The following is a 16,356-nucleotide window of genomic DNA, read 5'->3' as shown; positions in this document are numbered from 1 at the left end:
TCCATAAAGGCACTCTTCTAGGGTTCCCAGACCCAGTTTCAAGGTGTGAGTTCCCCCACACACAATAGCAAGCAGTTCTCAAACACTAGCAGGATGTCCTACAATTCACTTCAATCCTGACACCATCAGATTCCCCAGGTTAAGGGCTCAGTCCCACAAGACCACCCTCTACCCCCACCCCACCTCCAGATGCCAGTCACAAGCCAAGGCTGTTACCTGCACTTCTGACCTACTGGCTACTAAACTGGAGGTTCCAATGACCTGCTTTACACTGGATTAATTTGCTAGAGAGGCTCACAGAACTCAGGAAACACATTTACCAGTTTAATAAAGGATACTGTAAAGGATGCAAGTCAACAGCTAAATGAAGGGATCAAAAGGGCAAGATCCTGAATATAGAAGCTTCTCCTCATGGAGTCTGAGGCCTGGATCAGTGGCACCTGGAAGCCTTCTGGTTCCCCAAGTGTGGAAGCGCTCCATGAAGGGAAACAGGATTTTAAAAGGGCCAAAATGCTGTTCTCACAAGTTTTTATGAAGGCTTCATTGCACAGTCAAATTGAAAGACTAGAAATTTGATTTGACCTCCAGCCCCTCTCCCCTCCTCAGAGGTTGAGGTAGAAGGGCTGAAAGTTGCAGCCCCTTAATCACATGATTAGTGCTTCTGGCACCCAGCCCCTGCCCTTGGGTTGGGTACCAAAATCACCTTCATCACAAGACACCCATTTCATCTTAATGGCTCTGAAGTGTTTTCAGGAACTGTGGATGAAGACCAAATATACCTGAGATATATACTTTGGTCAACTGAATGACCAAACACACATTTCCTATAAATTGTTATATTATAGGCACTAATGCCATCCTGGAAACTCCACCCTGATGACCTAATTACCTCCCAAAGGCCTCATCTCCAAATATACCACAGTGGGTTTAGGGCTTCAGCATATGGATTTTGGGAGAACACAAACATTTAGTCCATAAAAATTCACATATGATACACCCAGATTGAATAATTAAGGAGAATTTGGGGAATGCTTAAGTTACATATTAAGCATAATACTAAGACCTCTTTGGGATAGGGGTTATTACCATCCCCACCTTACAGAGGAGGACACTATAGAACAAAGAGATGAAGTATCTTCCCAAGATACACAGCTAACCAGGGACAGAACCAGGATGTGAACTGTAGTGGTCCGGAGTCCTCCTGTTTGATGCAATATAATACATGGTAACACCATCCAGAATAGGGAGGAAAGGCAGAAACCTGCCCTGTGTACCTAGAAGCTGCTCCTCTGGGTTGCAGGTGAAGACGTGATGCTACACCAGGCAGGAAGTGGTTTGACCCAGATTGGAAATGCTTATATTTTTACACTGTCTATCTAAACTCAGAGACTCTATAGAATGTATTTCTAATCTTAAAGGAATAGGAAGACATAACATGCATCTTTCTGATTTGGGTTAAAATCCATTCAGTCATTTAAAAAAATTCATTTTCTGTCCAGTTATTTCCTTTCTTTCCAAGAATTTGGTATAATCAACATCCACAGACAAAATGAACCACTCTCATTTCTCAAACTGCAGGCTCTTTTCTCAGACCAGAAAGGGACAATGTTCAGTATCATCTGCCAACACTCCAAATAGTTTCCATGGAAAAAAAGTTCATGTCTTAAAGCACTGAAGTAATATGCTATAACCCCTGATAGACTGCTAATAAATAAACTACTTGTCCCTTGAGAATTCCACTAGAATAACCAGGTCCAGTTTCCACAATGCTGTCCCCTGGGCAAGAAGAGGTGACTTGTGGCCACTTCACACATGAATCAGCTGTACAGTACCACGAAGTACAGTGTGGGCTTGTGGGAGCATCCTTTACTGCCACCCAGCCCTCAGTTGGCTATCGGGGTTCTTCCATAGAGACCAGAGCACAGGCACCTCATGCAGTGTGCACACTGCTGGGCCTGAGATGGTTCACACTAGGTGGCCTCTCCAGGTGGGTGTTTAGAAGGAGGAGCAGAAAAGATCAGGGGGCAAGCCTGGCAAGGGCTGGTGGAGGTGTCCACTCAGCTGTGAGATGATTACTCTTTCAGCCTAAGGTCATTGGTGTCCTTCAAAATCACTCTTTCTTGGACTCCTTGCCAAGCTACTTGGTGTGCTTCCAAGCAGGAAGCAGGTCAACAGGCCCCAGGTTGGGCTGGGTCCCTGGGAGACCAGGATCGGTAGGCACAGAGCCAGGAGGAAGTGCACTGCTCTGGGAGTGGAGGACCCTCAGGGCTCCTTGCTGGCAAAGGCTGCCATGGTGGCAGCAGACCTACTGGGATCTGTCTGCCCTTCACAAGTACCTCTAGTGAAGCAATCATTCTGCTTGTCATTCAGCCAGTGAGCAGTTTTTGAGCCCCTACTTGGTGCCAGCACTGCTGGCTAGAAATGCAAACACAAAAGACAAAGTCCCCCTCCATCTAGGACTCTGTAGGTTAATGGGAAGTGAGCCCCTGTGTGGGGAGGAAGGGTGCCACCTCTGGGGCGCTGGAGAGGGAGAGGCTTCTCTATCTGGACACCAATAAACTTCAATTTGAAAATCCCTGTTGTCACACATGAACAAGGCTGATATTCCAGACTCCTTCCCAGTGAAGTTATCTGGAGATGGGCTAAGTTGTTGTGGGACCTGTACACCTCTAAGGGTGAGTGTGGAGACCTGTGCTGTCCATAACAGTAGCCACAGCCACATGTGGTGGTTCAAATGGGAACTGCATAAAATTAAAGCCCCGGCTCCTCAGAAGCCACATAACGGGTGGCTGCCGAGTTGGACAGAGCAGACACAGAACCCTTTTGCCCTTCCCATCATTCTGTTGGACATCCTTCCTGCTTAGATAAGTGTAATAGAGAATGGCCCACCTAGGTGAGCTCTGGAGGGGAGAGTGAATATGCAGGGATGGTGGAGCTAGTGGACAAAAGAAAGGCTTCTCCAAGGAGCTGCATCTCAGCTGAGCCATGGTCTGAGGCTCCCAACTCTCTCAGAGAAGGAGATAGCCCACCCTCACATTACCCTCACCTTGAATGTTGGTGCTCCCAGGGTCTGAGGCCCCTCCTTCTCCTTCTGCAAACCCCCTGTGTCTCCTCATCTGTTCCATGCCTTCATCTTCTTCAGAGATTTTCAACTGAGGCTCTTTGTGCTGTCCAGTGGATCTCAAGCTGCATCAGAACCCCTTGCAGGGCTAGTTAAAAGATTCCTGGGCATCCCTCCCAGTATCTGATCAGTAGGCCTGGGGTGGGGCCAGAGAATTTGCATTTCTAACAACCCCCCAGGTGACACACTGCTGCTGCTGGTCCGGGGGCCACAGTGTGAGAATCCTTGGTCTCATGAACCACGCTCATTGACTCATTCACACAGCAGATACTCATGTAACACTGCCGTGTGTCAGATGCTTTTCCTGAATGTGAGTAAACCAGGCCCTCTGCTCTGGTTGTGGACACTCTAGGTAAGGGGACAGACAGTAAGCAAGCCTATGCCTGGTGGTGACAAATGGCAGAAAGCAGAACAAAGCAGGACAAGGGGAGAGGGTTATTCTATATGGTCCTCAGGAAAGGCCTCACTAATACAGTGACAGATGAGCAAAGACTCAAAAAAGTTGGGAGTAGGGGTGTGGTCAGAGGGTATGACCCAGGTCTTCTGTCCCCACTTTACTCCATTCTCAGCTTTTTAATTTGAAAACAGAGTCCTGTTAAAAATCGAGGTCATCAGTCTACTAGCCAGATTTGAAGACAGACTGGATTGTGTGTGTGTGTGTATGTGTGTTTCATTAGAAAGAAGCATGAGGCTAAATGCTATAGACGTGATCCCTGCTGGCAGTCCTACCTTTTGGGTACTGGCAACTGAGGGTCCCGTGGGCCTCCTCTGCAGGTGCAGAGTACCTGGTGCCTAGGTGACTGCCACCAGGAACCTGGATCCCCTTGTACATGATGCCTTAGGCTTCCCCGTCCACATGGCCCCAGCCCTTTTCCAGGGCCTGCAGGCCTCTTCCTGCCCATCCCCCAAGGGGCTTGGCCTGGGACCTGGGATGTCCATACATGAGCATCTGAGGGTCCTTTTGATGAGGTACAGAACTGCCATGGGAGGGGCCAGACTGGATCAACGGCTCAGTTTGCCTTCTTGTCCTGAGCTCTGCAAACATCAGGAGAGGGCTTGTCAGCCTGAGCCAGTTAGCTGAATGCTCCTTACCTCTATCCAGCTTTGGGGTCCAGACAAAGAGTCAACATCAATCAATCAAATTATCACCCTTTGTTGGAAAATGTAGGGACCATGAGTCAACAGCAGTCTCTTCACAGATAAGGCAACTCATGTGTGGGATCAGTTCTATGCCCCCTTATAAACACAAGCCTTCATGATAAAGTGCAAACCGTGTGCCTTTAACACCTGATTTTCCTTTTCAACCTGTGATATCTTTTTAGGCCCAGCTGTCTCAGGCCTTAAATGGAGTTTCCGATAAGGCAAAAGAAGCCAAGGAGTTTCTGGTGCAGCTGAAGAACATTCTGCAGCAGATCCAGGTATGCGTGGCTCCAGCAGAGGGCCAGCAGGCAGGCAGGAAGTGTACGAGGAGTGTCAGGAAGAAAGAAACAGTCCTGGGGCAAGCACTCTGTCCGGGACCAACATGAGAGGGTTCAGTCTCCCTGCTGCATAACCTCAGATATTCCAGACGCCACACGCTCAATCCATTGACACCCATGTCACCCCTGGATACGGAAAGGGGATTTTCCATGACATCAGTTACAGAGAATCATGGAAGAGAGCTGCAAAGATGTAATGCAGCACTCCACATGGCCATGTAATCCTAATCCATATGCAGATATGGTGCTTTCATGGCCATGTAATCAATGCATCAAAATATAAACACACCATTTACTAAATAAATGTGTTTACTGATCACCCATGCTGAGTCATGTACTGAGCCGAACTCAGATCAATAAGGTACATCTCTGGTCTCAGGAGCTCTATCTGTAGGGAAGAGAGTGCACACGTGTGTGCTCTATGAATGCCAAGCATGAAGATGGTGAACCCGGAAAGCACTCCAGTGTCTGGATGGAGAGAAGGGATGGAGGGGCTGCCATTCTTAATCTTGGATCAGAGCCACCCTAATGACCTCATTTTAATGTAACCACCTCCTTACAGGCCCTTGTCCAACTTCAGCTCCATTCTGAGGGACTGGGGTTAGGACTGCAGCATAGGCATTTGGGGAGAGGGACACAATTCAGCCCAGAACATGAGGCCTGAATCTGCACTGATCTTAGAGACACAGAAGGAATCTGTGTTAGAACAAAGACAGACACTAAAGCAAAAGCACCAGTTTTTTGGTTGTTTTACTGTTTTCTGATTACAAAAAGCAAAAGTATGTGCTACAGAAATTTTAGAAAGTAGAGAAAAATGGACATAAGTTCACCAGTATCTCACCATCTTAGGTGACTACCTCGCCATTTTGCCTTGTTGTCTCATTACTTTTAGACACACACATGCACAACATGTGTGTGGGACTATGCTGTACATAGCTGGTAGCCTGCTGTTTCTTAACAGTCTCTTGTGAGCATTTTCTGTGACATTAAAAACTCTCTATGAGCAAGGCTTGAATGATGGGAATATTCTACCATACTGATATGCGAAGATTCATGGTACCCCTCCATAATTCATATTTACAGCATTTCCAATGTAATAGTGCTATATAGGTAACTCTGGGAAGAGCTACTCTGACATACTTCTTTGTCCCTAGAACTGGCTGGATTTCAGCATGCCTTCTCCCTAAAGCTCTCTTCTTTCCCCAGGAAAATGGACTGGACTATGAAGCCTGCCTGGTTGCTCAGTGTGACGCACTGGTTGATGCTTTAACTCGGCAGAAAGCCAAGCTGCTCACCAAGGTTACTAAGGAGAGGGAGCACAAGTTGAAGGTAGGTACCAGGGTGACCAATGCACTCTATCCCCCTCCCAGCCTCCACATCCCAGGGTGGGATGGAGCACACCATATGCACTGGGTGAGTACTAGTTGGTATCTCTGATATCTCATGCACTCACTAATCAGCAATAATACAACCAATATCCACCCAAGGAAGGAGAGGTTTTCCCTGACCTGATGCTAGGCTCCTGTCCAGGCAGGCACCCAGAATGCTCTGCATTCACAAAGGACTGCTTTGTTGTCTGGAGGGCTCGATCTATTTTATAGACATTTCCCAACTGAATTGGGAAATATTGCTTTCAAGGAAAGAAGGAATGAGCACTGGGCATGGCTCATGGTTTTCAAGTGCAGCAAAGTGGGTGCTTTTATTCCACAGTGCAGAGTGCACTTGGTGTTCAGGAGAGATTGGTGGGGGGAAAGGGTGCACGGTGGTCAAGGCCTGTGCCCCTCCTCCAGGGCCCTCTCTGTGTGATCTCTCTGACTCTCACTGCAGCCCAGCTACCCTTCCTCAGACAAGGTGGTTACTAGGGATTCTTTCCATTGTAGATGGTCTGGGATCAGATCAGTTATCTATGACTATCTGACAATCGAGACTAAGACAAGTTAGTCACCTATCACATGGAGAGGTTCAGATTGTGCACTCTGTCTGCTTCACTACCCAGAGTTCAGGAAGTCTCTCTGTTCGGTGTTGTTAAAAAAAACAAAAGCTAACTGAGAAATTTGAAAATCTAATTGGTTTTATCAAGTAGCTTATGAGTTGGGCAGCATCCTTTCTAGCAAACAGAGAGTTGTTCCAAGGAGTTGTAGAAAAATGGAAGGTTCTTATAGGAAGAAGTTATTAGCAAAAGGAAAGAAAAGAGAGGCCCAGGTGACTGATCACCCTACTCATGCTGACGAGAAAGCTCTTGGCAGACCAACTGAGACTTCATTTCTTAGAGGCAGAAACTGAAATTACTTAGGTATTAAGCCCTGGTTTGGTGACTTGGCTGAGCAGAAGTGATACCATGTTGGGCCTGTAGTTTTCTTTTTGACAGGATTGTGGCCCCACTTGCTGCAAAGTGGGTCCTTTTATTCCACAGTGCAGAGGGCACTTGGTGCTCAGGAGAGATTGGTGGGGGGAAAGGGTGCACGGTGGTCAAGGCCTGCGCCCCTCCTCCAGGGCCCTCTGTGTGATCTCTCTGACTCTCACTGCACTGCAGCCCAGCTACCCTTCCTCAGACAAGGTGGTTACTAGGGATTCTTTCCATTGTAGATGGTCTGGGATCAGATCAGTCACTGCACGCTGAAGCTGCGCCAGTCGACGGGGCTGATGGAGTACTGCCTGGAGGTGATCAAGGAGAATGATCCTTCTGGGTTCCTACAGGTGAGCTGGCTCCCAGAGGGCTCTGGGTGGGCTTGGCTTCCTTTCCCCAACTCCCCCACCATCCCCTCAAACTAGCTGAAGTTTCAGGAAGGTCCCTTCCCATGACTTAGAGTTGAGTAGATTCTCCTTTGCTCAGTCATTTCTGAAGGCCTAGGTTCTCACCTTGGCTCTGCCCTCACCAGCTCTGACCCTGGTTCCATGTCTTCATTAAAAGAGGAGATCAAATGTCATTATCTCTAGGGCTGAAATGACATGCTTTAATGCTCTGACTTCCAGGGATCCCAAGTCAACATTTTCCCCATAGATGGGAAAGGACAGTCATTGCCAAACAAGCTACAAAGATCGGAGTGGAGGAAGTGAGTTGACAGAATCCACTTGGCTCATTATCTCTAAGTGCAAAGTCCTGTAGGCCTGGGCAGATGTCTGCTACCTGCAGAGCCAGAACAGCTTAGTAACCTTGCTGGGGTATCCCTCTAACCAGGCTGACTCAGGGCCATGAGCATATCTCAGGAACATGGCAGTGACTCAGAAGGGAGCTCAGTTCTCCATCTGTGGGGAAAATGATGAATCCCCTTGATTGGTTTCTAAGAAGGGTGCACCAGATCATGGCTCTAGAAGGACATGTGCAAGTGTCCGAATGAGTAGAACTTCCCAGCAAAGGAGAGCAGAGCTGTGGGTGTGATGCCCTGAGAGCTCGGGGCAGAAGCTGCAGAGCAACTTGAAAACAACACACCAGGAGTTGAGCTTCAAAATTGTGGGGATATAAGGAATGATTTCTTCAGACCCTGGGATACACTGATAGTATGTTTCACTTTGCAATGCACTAAATCTAGCAAATGAAGTACAATGAAGAATGTTTTTGTGTATTTTTAAAAATATCATTTGCTTCACAAAAGGGTCTGACCTAATTTTAAGTAGCAAGTGCTTCTTACATGTAACCTGATTGCACTTTTGAAATATGATTTAAATAATACAGCACAGGAATGACTGCATCACCACCAGGGCTTGAGAGCATGTGGTCAGTACAGACTCTTCCCACTGTGAGCCCACAGAGCCCATGACCCTGCTCCTTCCTCACCATATGCTGCATGATTTTTCCTTTTCAAATTAAAACCCTAAACTCTGTGCTCCCCTTTAAGATCTCAGATGCTCTGATCAAGCGTGTCCAAGTATCTCAAGAGCAGTGGGTCAAAGGTGCCCTGGAGCCGAAAGTGTCTGCAGAGTTCGACCTGACTTTGGACAGTGAGCCACTGCTGCAGGCCATCCACCAGCTGGACTTCATTCAGATGAAATGTAGGGGTGAGCTGCGATTGGCCCAGTTCACTGAGTGCTTCTTGCAAAAGAGGCATCTCCTCTGCAGGGGCAGCTCAGTGCTGTTGGAAGGCTTCAGAAATGGAGTTAGGCAGAATGGGAGGGAGGGGCATTCTGTGCTCCCTGCCTCCATCACAGCCCTTTGTTCAAGTCCCAATTCAGCCACCCACTAACTGGATGACTGAGGGCAGGGAACACCCCAGTCTGAGGCTGAGTATTCCTACTTATAAAAGAGGATCATTCAGACTCTTTTTGAGTGTCCACCAGGTACAAGGCACTATTCTCGGTGCCCAGGACATGACTCAAACAAGTCTACAAGCTCTTTCACAAAACTGAGCTGATATTCTAGAGAAGGAAGTAGACAATACACAATATATAATGCAATATAACCTGATGGTGCCAGCTGCTATAAGAAGGTGCTTTTCAGAAAAGGAGCAGCAATAGACATGTGAGGGTATTTCAAGGTAAGGAGCATGAAAGAGATGCAATAGAGGGGAAGAACATTCCAGGTGGCAGAGGGATGGCACATGCAAAGCCCTGGGGCAGAATAACTTTTCTGGGTTCGAAGAAGAGCAGGAAGATCCAAGAAGAATGGAAGGTGAGAGCAGAATGAACAAGGTGGAGAATAGCAGGAGGTGAGTACCAGAGGCAGGGGGACACAGTCTCAGGGCGAAGTAAAGTTTGCAAAACCTGCTCCGGGTTACAGTCAGCAAGTGTTGCCTAGAACCAGAGTCCTGATCTAAAGGCTGTCTCTCTAGAGTCATCAAGGGTAACTTCAGGAGAGGGAGTAAATCTGTTTGGTTTTTTAAAATCAAAATATCAAAAGACTGAGTGCCAATCCTGCGATATCTGTGAACTCAGGAAATCCTAACCTGCAAAATACATGGCCATTTTTAAACTAAAGAAAGAACAAGTCCCTTGCACAATCCATTCTCACTCCCATACTCGGTTTGCACCTGAGGTGAGGTTTGGAAATGCCACCTGCCCTGGATGTAAATGAGAGAGGTGCTGAGGAGCAGAGAGAGCCTGATGGGCTGGGGGATGCATGGCAGAGGGAGGAGTGGCTCTGGAAAGTTGGGGTGCTAAAGGAGGAGGCTTGGACCTGCTCAGAGGGGAGTTGGGAGTAATGGAATTCCCAGAGGAGGCAGGAGAGTGGGCAGCAGCCTAGGGATGGAGAGGGAGCTCCTACAGGCAGAAGCCAAGCCCTGGCAAATCAGGCTGCATGCAGCCAGCTCTGGGTCCAAGTCAGTAATCAAGACAGGGGCTGCACCCAACTAAACCATCAGTTGAAATCTGGAAGACAGTGCCCTAATGATGTTACAATTTTCCCTTTAAAAAGTGTCAGTGTGGACTATATTTAGTCCTAAAATCTCTTGAGCCTTAACACAGCGAGAAAATAAAAATATCCCAATCTTACCTTAATATAATTTGATACTTTTAATTCAAATCCCTAATTCCATGGGTTGACTCTCCAATCTTCTAGGATTGCCTTTCCTTCCTGGATGTAGTTCCCTGAGCCTTTAAAATGCTTCCAGCCAAAGGTTTAAATGTGTCTTTGCATGTTGCACCTCCTAACACCCCCTCCCAGCAGGATGCAGCCCTGCAGAGAGGTAGGCTCTGGGGCGAACCACTCTTGGCTGAGAGTCACAACCTGTTATTTTCAAAGTGGGGAGGATGCTCTAACTTCAAGCCACCCACCAGGGGTAGAGGCATCCTCTGCCATGCCTCCCCACTGCCAGATGCCAGGATACTCTCCAGGGCTAAGGGTGCACGGACATCTATGCTTGCCTTCTCTCAGCCCACCTTGGGGCTGAGAATCCCAGGACCGAGGTGTATGTGTGACAGGCTGGGAGTGATCACAGGTGGCTTGTAAGGGAACTCAGCTACCTTTCCTCTGGCCTGGGCCCTGGCTGGGGAGGGGAGCCTGGACGGAGCCACGGTACTGTGCACTGAATCCCCGATCCCCATGCAGTGCCACCTGTCCCACTGCTGCAGCTGGAGAAATGCTGCACCCACAACAACAGCGTCACACTGGCCTGGAGGATGCCTCCCTTCACCCACAGCCCTGTAGACGGCTACATCCTGGAGCTGGACGACGGCGATGGGGGGCAGTTCCGGGTGAGACCCTGTGCTCTCTGGGGGGTCCTGACCTGGGGGCCTGAGGGGCCTGGCTGCTGGACTAGCCCACAGGGCTGCCCTTATTGCGATGCCGCCCAGAGAGGGCAGGGGCTGCTGTGTCTGAGCTCAGGGGCCTGGGGCTTCTCTCCCAGGGCTCAGTCAGGGCAGGCCTGCAGGCAGAGGGCAGCCACAGAGAAGATTCGAGATGATTCCCTGAGGAGACTGGCCAGGGTGGTGCTCAGAAAAGGTGTCACCTGCATGTACCTACCTCCTGGCTCAGCCCCCCGTCCTGTTATAACTATCTTCAACATCCCCACAGATGCCTCACACAGGTATCCATCCCCCAGGGTTCTGCCACACTTTGCCTTCTCAGGGTCACTAACTGCTTACCTGGCAAGTGCTCTGTATGTGGAAGACCCTTGATAAATGTTTGTCGGTTGCGGTGGCCTTCTACATGCATGTCCCCAGAGAAGAAATACTGCAGGGACAGTAAAAACAACCAGAAATGCATCATCTACTCTCCCATCAGGTAGAAACCCTGGGGCAGCACCCTATTCTACCTCACCCCAGACCTCCTAGTGGAACTTTACCTTGAGATTTCCCACAATGAAGTATAGATTGCACTCATGTTGCTTTGCAGACATGCACAAAAGAGCACAAACTCATTCTAACCAACCACTGCCACCATAACAGTTGTTTAGTTTCTTCTCCTGGGGAGTCACACCCATTTAACAGTTCTAGCTGTAGGTCAATATTCTCTTTGTTTCTCTCAAATGGATTTATGCATATGTCATTTTATTTTTTTTACTTGAAAGATACCCTATGAGAATGTAAGAGTTGGGGAAATAATGCAGCACCCCCTTGGGAATGGCTGTGTCCTGTGTGAATAAAGTGCAAAGTTGAGGCAGCTTTAGAGGGTAATGGAGGGTTATTCACTAGGTTATGAACCTTGGGCATCTGGGTCATGCAAACAAGCTGAAAGCTGAAAGGGCTCCTCAGCTGGAAACCAGGAGGAGAGCTCATGCTTTTGAAATGGGAAGAAAGGGATGACTATTTTGAAATGTCCAAAGAAGCAGACACAGAGCTCAAATAAAGATGGCCTTTCCTCTGTAAGGTGTGGCCACTGACAAAAGCTAGATCCCAGGGCTAGTATTTATGAGGAACAGTGTGTTATAATGGGGAAAATGGCTATGAAGCAGACAGAGTTGGATTTGAAACCTGGCTTCCAAAGAAGTTAACAGTGAAGGTGGGCAAGTCCCCTACCTTTCCTGGGTCTTCTGGTGTGTAAAACAAAAAATAGTACAGTGTCCAAGGGATATGGGAGGATTCAAATACATGTCAGCTGTGTACAACACCTGAACCTCAGCTATTATTATTAACAGCCTGGAATAACAAATGAAGAGTAAACTCCTAAACAACCAGACAGGAAAGATGTTTTAGACAAACTAAGCAAAACAAAGTGACATAAGAAAGGTGTGAGGCTAAGCACTTGGGGGAGTTAATAGGAACAAGGGTAAGTTTGAAGTGAGTGGAGAACAAAGTAAATCCCTAGAAAAGGATCTTTGAGGTCCCACCAGAAATGGGAGGCTGGAAACAAAGCAGCTCCAGCTGGGATGAGGAGTGGAAGATGCCAGGCTCCAGGCTGGGAGAAGACAGGGAAGAGGGGAGCACCCCCTCACTCCAGAAGTGGTTCCAAATCAAGTAGAACCTGCCTGTGCTTGGTCAACTTTTTCTCTACATTGTGTGATGACCCTTCTTTTTAAAATATTGCTTATTTTGTTTATTTAGATGCTTAGCTTGTATTTTCTAGCTTAAATTCCCATTGGATCGCAATAATTCTCCATTGCTCCAACCAAGAAGGAAGCGGAGTTTTCTTCCCCTCTGTTCCCCAGAAGAGCTGGTGTCCCCAGGCTCCAAGTCCTGGCTGACAGGGCTGACCTCAGGCAACATCCTAGCTGGCTGCAGACCTTCCCCTTAGGGCCCCGTCATCACCACACCCTCCCAGGCAGAGGGGCCAGGCAGCCATTAGTAAGGTTGGTGCCCAGCTTACAGTCTGTGACCCTGCTGCCACACATCCAAATTTTCCTTATTCAATAACTGTTGGGGTGACAGCACTTTCTACGTCAATGTGATGCTAAGAGCAACGTCCCAAGTAACAGGTACCTGGTAAGCAGACTTGGCTGTCTTTTAGGAAGTGTACGTTGGCAAGGAGACCCTGTGCAGCATCGATGGCCTTCATTTCAACAGCATCTACAATGCCAGAGTCAAGGCGTTCAACTCCTCCGGCATCGGGCCTTACAGTAAAACCGTTGTCCTGCAGACATCTGACGGTGAGCCACAGGCCTCAGGGAAGAAAGATCCTGGTGCTGTGGATGAGCTTAGAAGGAGAACAGAGTCCAGGCCAGCCCATATTTCATGCAGCTTCTGCTGGAGGAGTGAGTGCTGAGAAGAAGAGTGCCCATGGCCAGCCCCGTCCCTGCTCCTCTAACTGTGGCTCCTGGCCTGCAGGCCCCTTCCTGCAGGCCACAGGGACAGAGGCATTCCTTCCTTCCATCTACCAGACCTGGGAAAGGAGCCAAGGTGTTGAGAGGCTCTGGGTGACTCGGGGGCTGAGAGTGGGCGGGACAGTCCCAGAGAAGAGTCTCAGGGTGGCACACACCAGCCTCTGGTTCCAGCCCTCCTCCAGTGGGAACCTATCCCTGGAATACTGAGCACCAGAGCTCAGATCTGATGGTTTTCACACCCAGCTGGGTCCTTTCAGGTTTCAGGCAACAAGAGCACATCCATTTTCTGTTGCCTTTTGATCATCTGAGTCTAAAGCAGGGAGCAATGATGTAAATAAGGAACATGTTCCAAAGGGAATCTGCCCTGTTCAACCAGCCATGCCCCAGCCTGGGCTGCAGGGCTCCAGGATGGCTCCTACCCTGTGCCATTGTCATTATGTACCCAGTACAACCTCTGATTGTCCTGAAGAAAAACAAAATTTGCCTGGCTTGTCTCCCAGGGATGAGAGGGACAGAGGACAGGGCACAGATGGGTATGGTTCTCTGAAAATGGTGTGACCTGCAGAGTTATTTAATAAACTGTGAAGCATCATGAGCTTTCTGCCCCAGGAGCCCCCTGGCCTGGAGATGGGCAGTTCTTTCTCTGTGCATTTTGGGTTTCAGTCATTTCAGAGTAAGGGCCTCACCTTCCACAGACCTTGGGTATCTGGTAGAGCCAAAGGTGACACCATCCAATGGACTGGGAAATGACAAAATGGAGCTTTGCAGTGTTGGCAACATCACTTCACCTCCCTGTGTCTCAGATCTCCTGGGTATCTACTTCCTCTTTGACTCACAGTGTGTAGGAAGCACATGGAAGGGTGTCAGAAATTAAGACTCCATGAAATGCGCTTAGATTTGGGGTTTTGAGGCCTGCCTGAATGTCTGTATTTCTTGGCAATGTTGGGCTCTTGGGTTTGGGAACTTGGATGAACACAGATCAGGGATTTGTGTGTGTATGTGCACGCATGTGTGAATCACACAGGGAAGAGCATTTGGTGCTGGGTGCCAGCCTTCTGATGGACGTGCGTGAGTCTGTGTCTCTGCATTTAGGGTACAGTATGCTAGCGAATGCCATCCCCTGACCCTAGTCCTCTTGCCTCCTTCCCATCCAGTGGCTTGGTTCACATTTGACCCCAATTCTGGGCACCGGGACATCATTTTATCGAATGACAACCAGACAGCCACGTGCAGCAGCTATGATGACAGGGTGGTGCTGGGCACAGCTGCCTTCTCCAAGGGCGTGCACTACTGGGAGCTGCACGTGGACCGGTATGACAACCACCCAGACCCTGCCTTCGGAGTGGCCAGAGCCAGCGTGGTCAAGGACATGATGCTGGGCAAAGATGACAAGGCCTGGGCCATGTATGTGGATAACAACCGCAGCTGGTTCATGCACTGCAACTCCCATACCAGCAGGTGCGCTGCAACCCTGCCCTCCTCGACCGGGGGTGGGAATGAGGGTCCTGTGGGACCAGTGTCCCTTCTGTTTCCAAGTTTAGGTGTCAGGAATGTGGGGGAGGTGTTTTCAGCCACTTTCCAAGTAGATTTGGTTAAGGAGACTCAAGGAGCCAACCTTAGTGATCTTTAGCTCCAGGCAGAGTCAGCTCTGGAGGCTCTTGGAGCATCAGGTCCTGGTGGGAGCAGGGACTTGCCTGAGGCTTCCCAGGGGATCTAGCAGCAGACAGGGCCTCTTCCAAGCTGCCATTTCAGTAGAAGGGACTCCTGTCTCCAGAGGCCTGGGGAAGGGGTAGGCAATTCTGTCCCTCTGCACCCTCTTCCTGGGCCGTGCAGGCTGCCCAGGTGCTGCAGGCTGACCAGATGCTGGGCCTACCAGCCCCTGTTCACAAGCCACAAAGGAGCTGAGTCCAGGCCCAACAGCTTCACCTCTGCTTGCTTGAGGCAACCAGCATCCAGATATACTTTGTACTCAAGGCTGCAGGAAGCACCTGACTTGTATGATATCATTTAGTCCTCACTGAAGTACTATTGTTATCACCATTTTACAGATAATGAGATGGTCTTAGAAAGGTTGAACAGTGGCCTGTCCCAGGCCTAATAAGTGGTGCTTAACTCAGGACCCCAGCTCAGTTCTGCATGTGCAGTTGGGGCACAGGGGAGCCCGAGCAGTGCTGTCTTGCACATAGCTGCACCTTAGGCTCGTCGTGGCCACCACCCAAGTGGTCAGCATCTGAATAGCACCATGGGCCCGGTCCAGTTGCCTTCTCTGACCAGGGTTTTGCGCTGGGGCTCCACTCACTGGGAAATATGCCCCCTTGGAGAAACACCCTCTGTGTCAGCCCACTGAAACTTTTCCTGTGCTCTCTGCGCCGAGGGCGTCCAACTGATCAGCTCATTCCCAATCAGGAAGGGACAAAAATGGTTTTATCACAGAAGATGTAACAGCAGAGGTCAGTGTGAAGACCTCAGCTCCTGCTATGGAAGGGGAGAGTCTGAGGGACATTGCCCCACCCAGCCCCTATCTCCCCCCAGACCCTTGGGAGGCAGGCTAGCCCATTACCCCTGGAGAGTGCTGCTCACTGAGACAGTCTTCCCAGTCCAGTGGGTATGAATTCCCATCACCCGAAACACAGTGTAACTTCTCAAGAGCTTTTTGATGTACATTGTCACCACTGCACCACTGCACCCATGGGATGGTGCCTCAGATGCCTTGATTCCAAATTCAGCATCTGTCCCCTGCTATGTTCTGCCTTTCATAGTGGGGAAGGGTCTTTCATAATCTCTCAAAGACCAGGATATCAGCTTCTGTCTGTCTCACCTGACTAAAACTGTAGAGGGTGCCAAGTTAGTTCTTTTCCTTGGCAGGTAAAGGAGTCTTCTCTACCTATGCTCCATGTTCCATGTGTTAAAGTGGGACCCACTCATCAAAACCCTAACTCCCTGGGTGTCTAGGCCTCGATACTATCAGGAAAGAAGGGATGGATAACCTGGTTCCTCTAAGCTAAGGGACCTTTCACGAAGGGTGGGGTCTTTCTGTGTGGGCCCCTTAATAGCAGATGCACTCCCAGAACACCTATGCCCAGAGGAATAGCTCCCTGTACCCCATCCTCACCCCCCGTGGTGGCTG

General features: G+C 49.2%; 1 protein-coding gene across 2 annotated transcripts in view; it reads left to right on the top strand.

The window, feature by feature from the left end:
- The window catches only part of TRIM67 (tripartite motif containing 67), a 40,724-nt gene that overhangs the window by 22,753 nt on the left and 1,615 nt on the right, over positions 1-16,356 (top strand). The window contains exons 2-8 of one of the 2 annotated variants that reach the window (XM_017656742.3): positions 4,444-4,539; positions 5,806-5,928; positions 7,186-7,296; positions 8,436-8,589; positions 10,580-10,725; positions 12,917-13,055; positions 14,384-14,687. In XM_017656742.3, the coding sequence (XP_017512231.1) occupies positions 4,444-4,539; positions 5,806-5,928; positions 7,186-7,296; positions 8,436-8,589; positions 10,580-10,725; positions 12,917-13,055; positions 14,384-14,687 (1,073 nt within the window). Of the gene's footprint in view, positions 1-4,443; positions 4,540-5,805; positions 5,929-7,185; positions 7,297-8,435; positions 8,596-10,579; positions 10,726-12,916; positions 13,056-14,383; positions 14,688-16,356 lie in introns of both variants that reach the window. The other variant, XM_017656741.3, reaches the window with a different exon arrangement.

This window comes from Manis javanica, chromosome 7 (genome assembly GCF_040802235.1).
Source record: "Manis javanica isolate MJ-LG chromosome 7, MJ_LKY, whole genome shotgun sequence".
NCBI classification, from domain to species: domain Eukaryota; kingdom Metazoa; phylum Chordata; class Mammalia; order Pholidota; family Manidae; genus Manis; species Manis javanica.
This window is presented reverse-complemented; position numbering and strand designations above follow the sequence as displayed.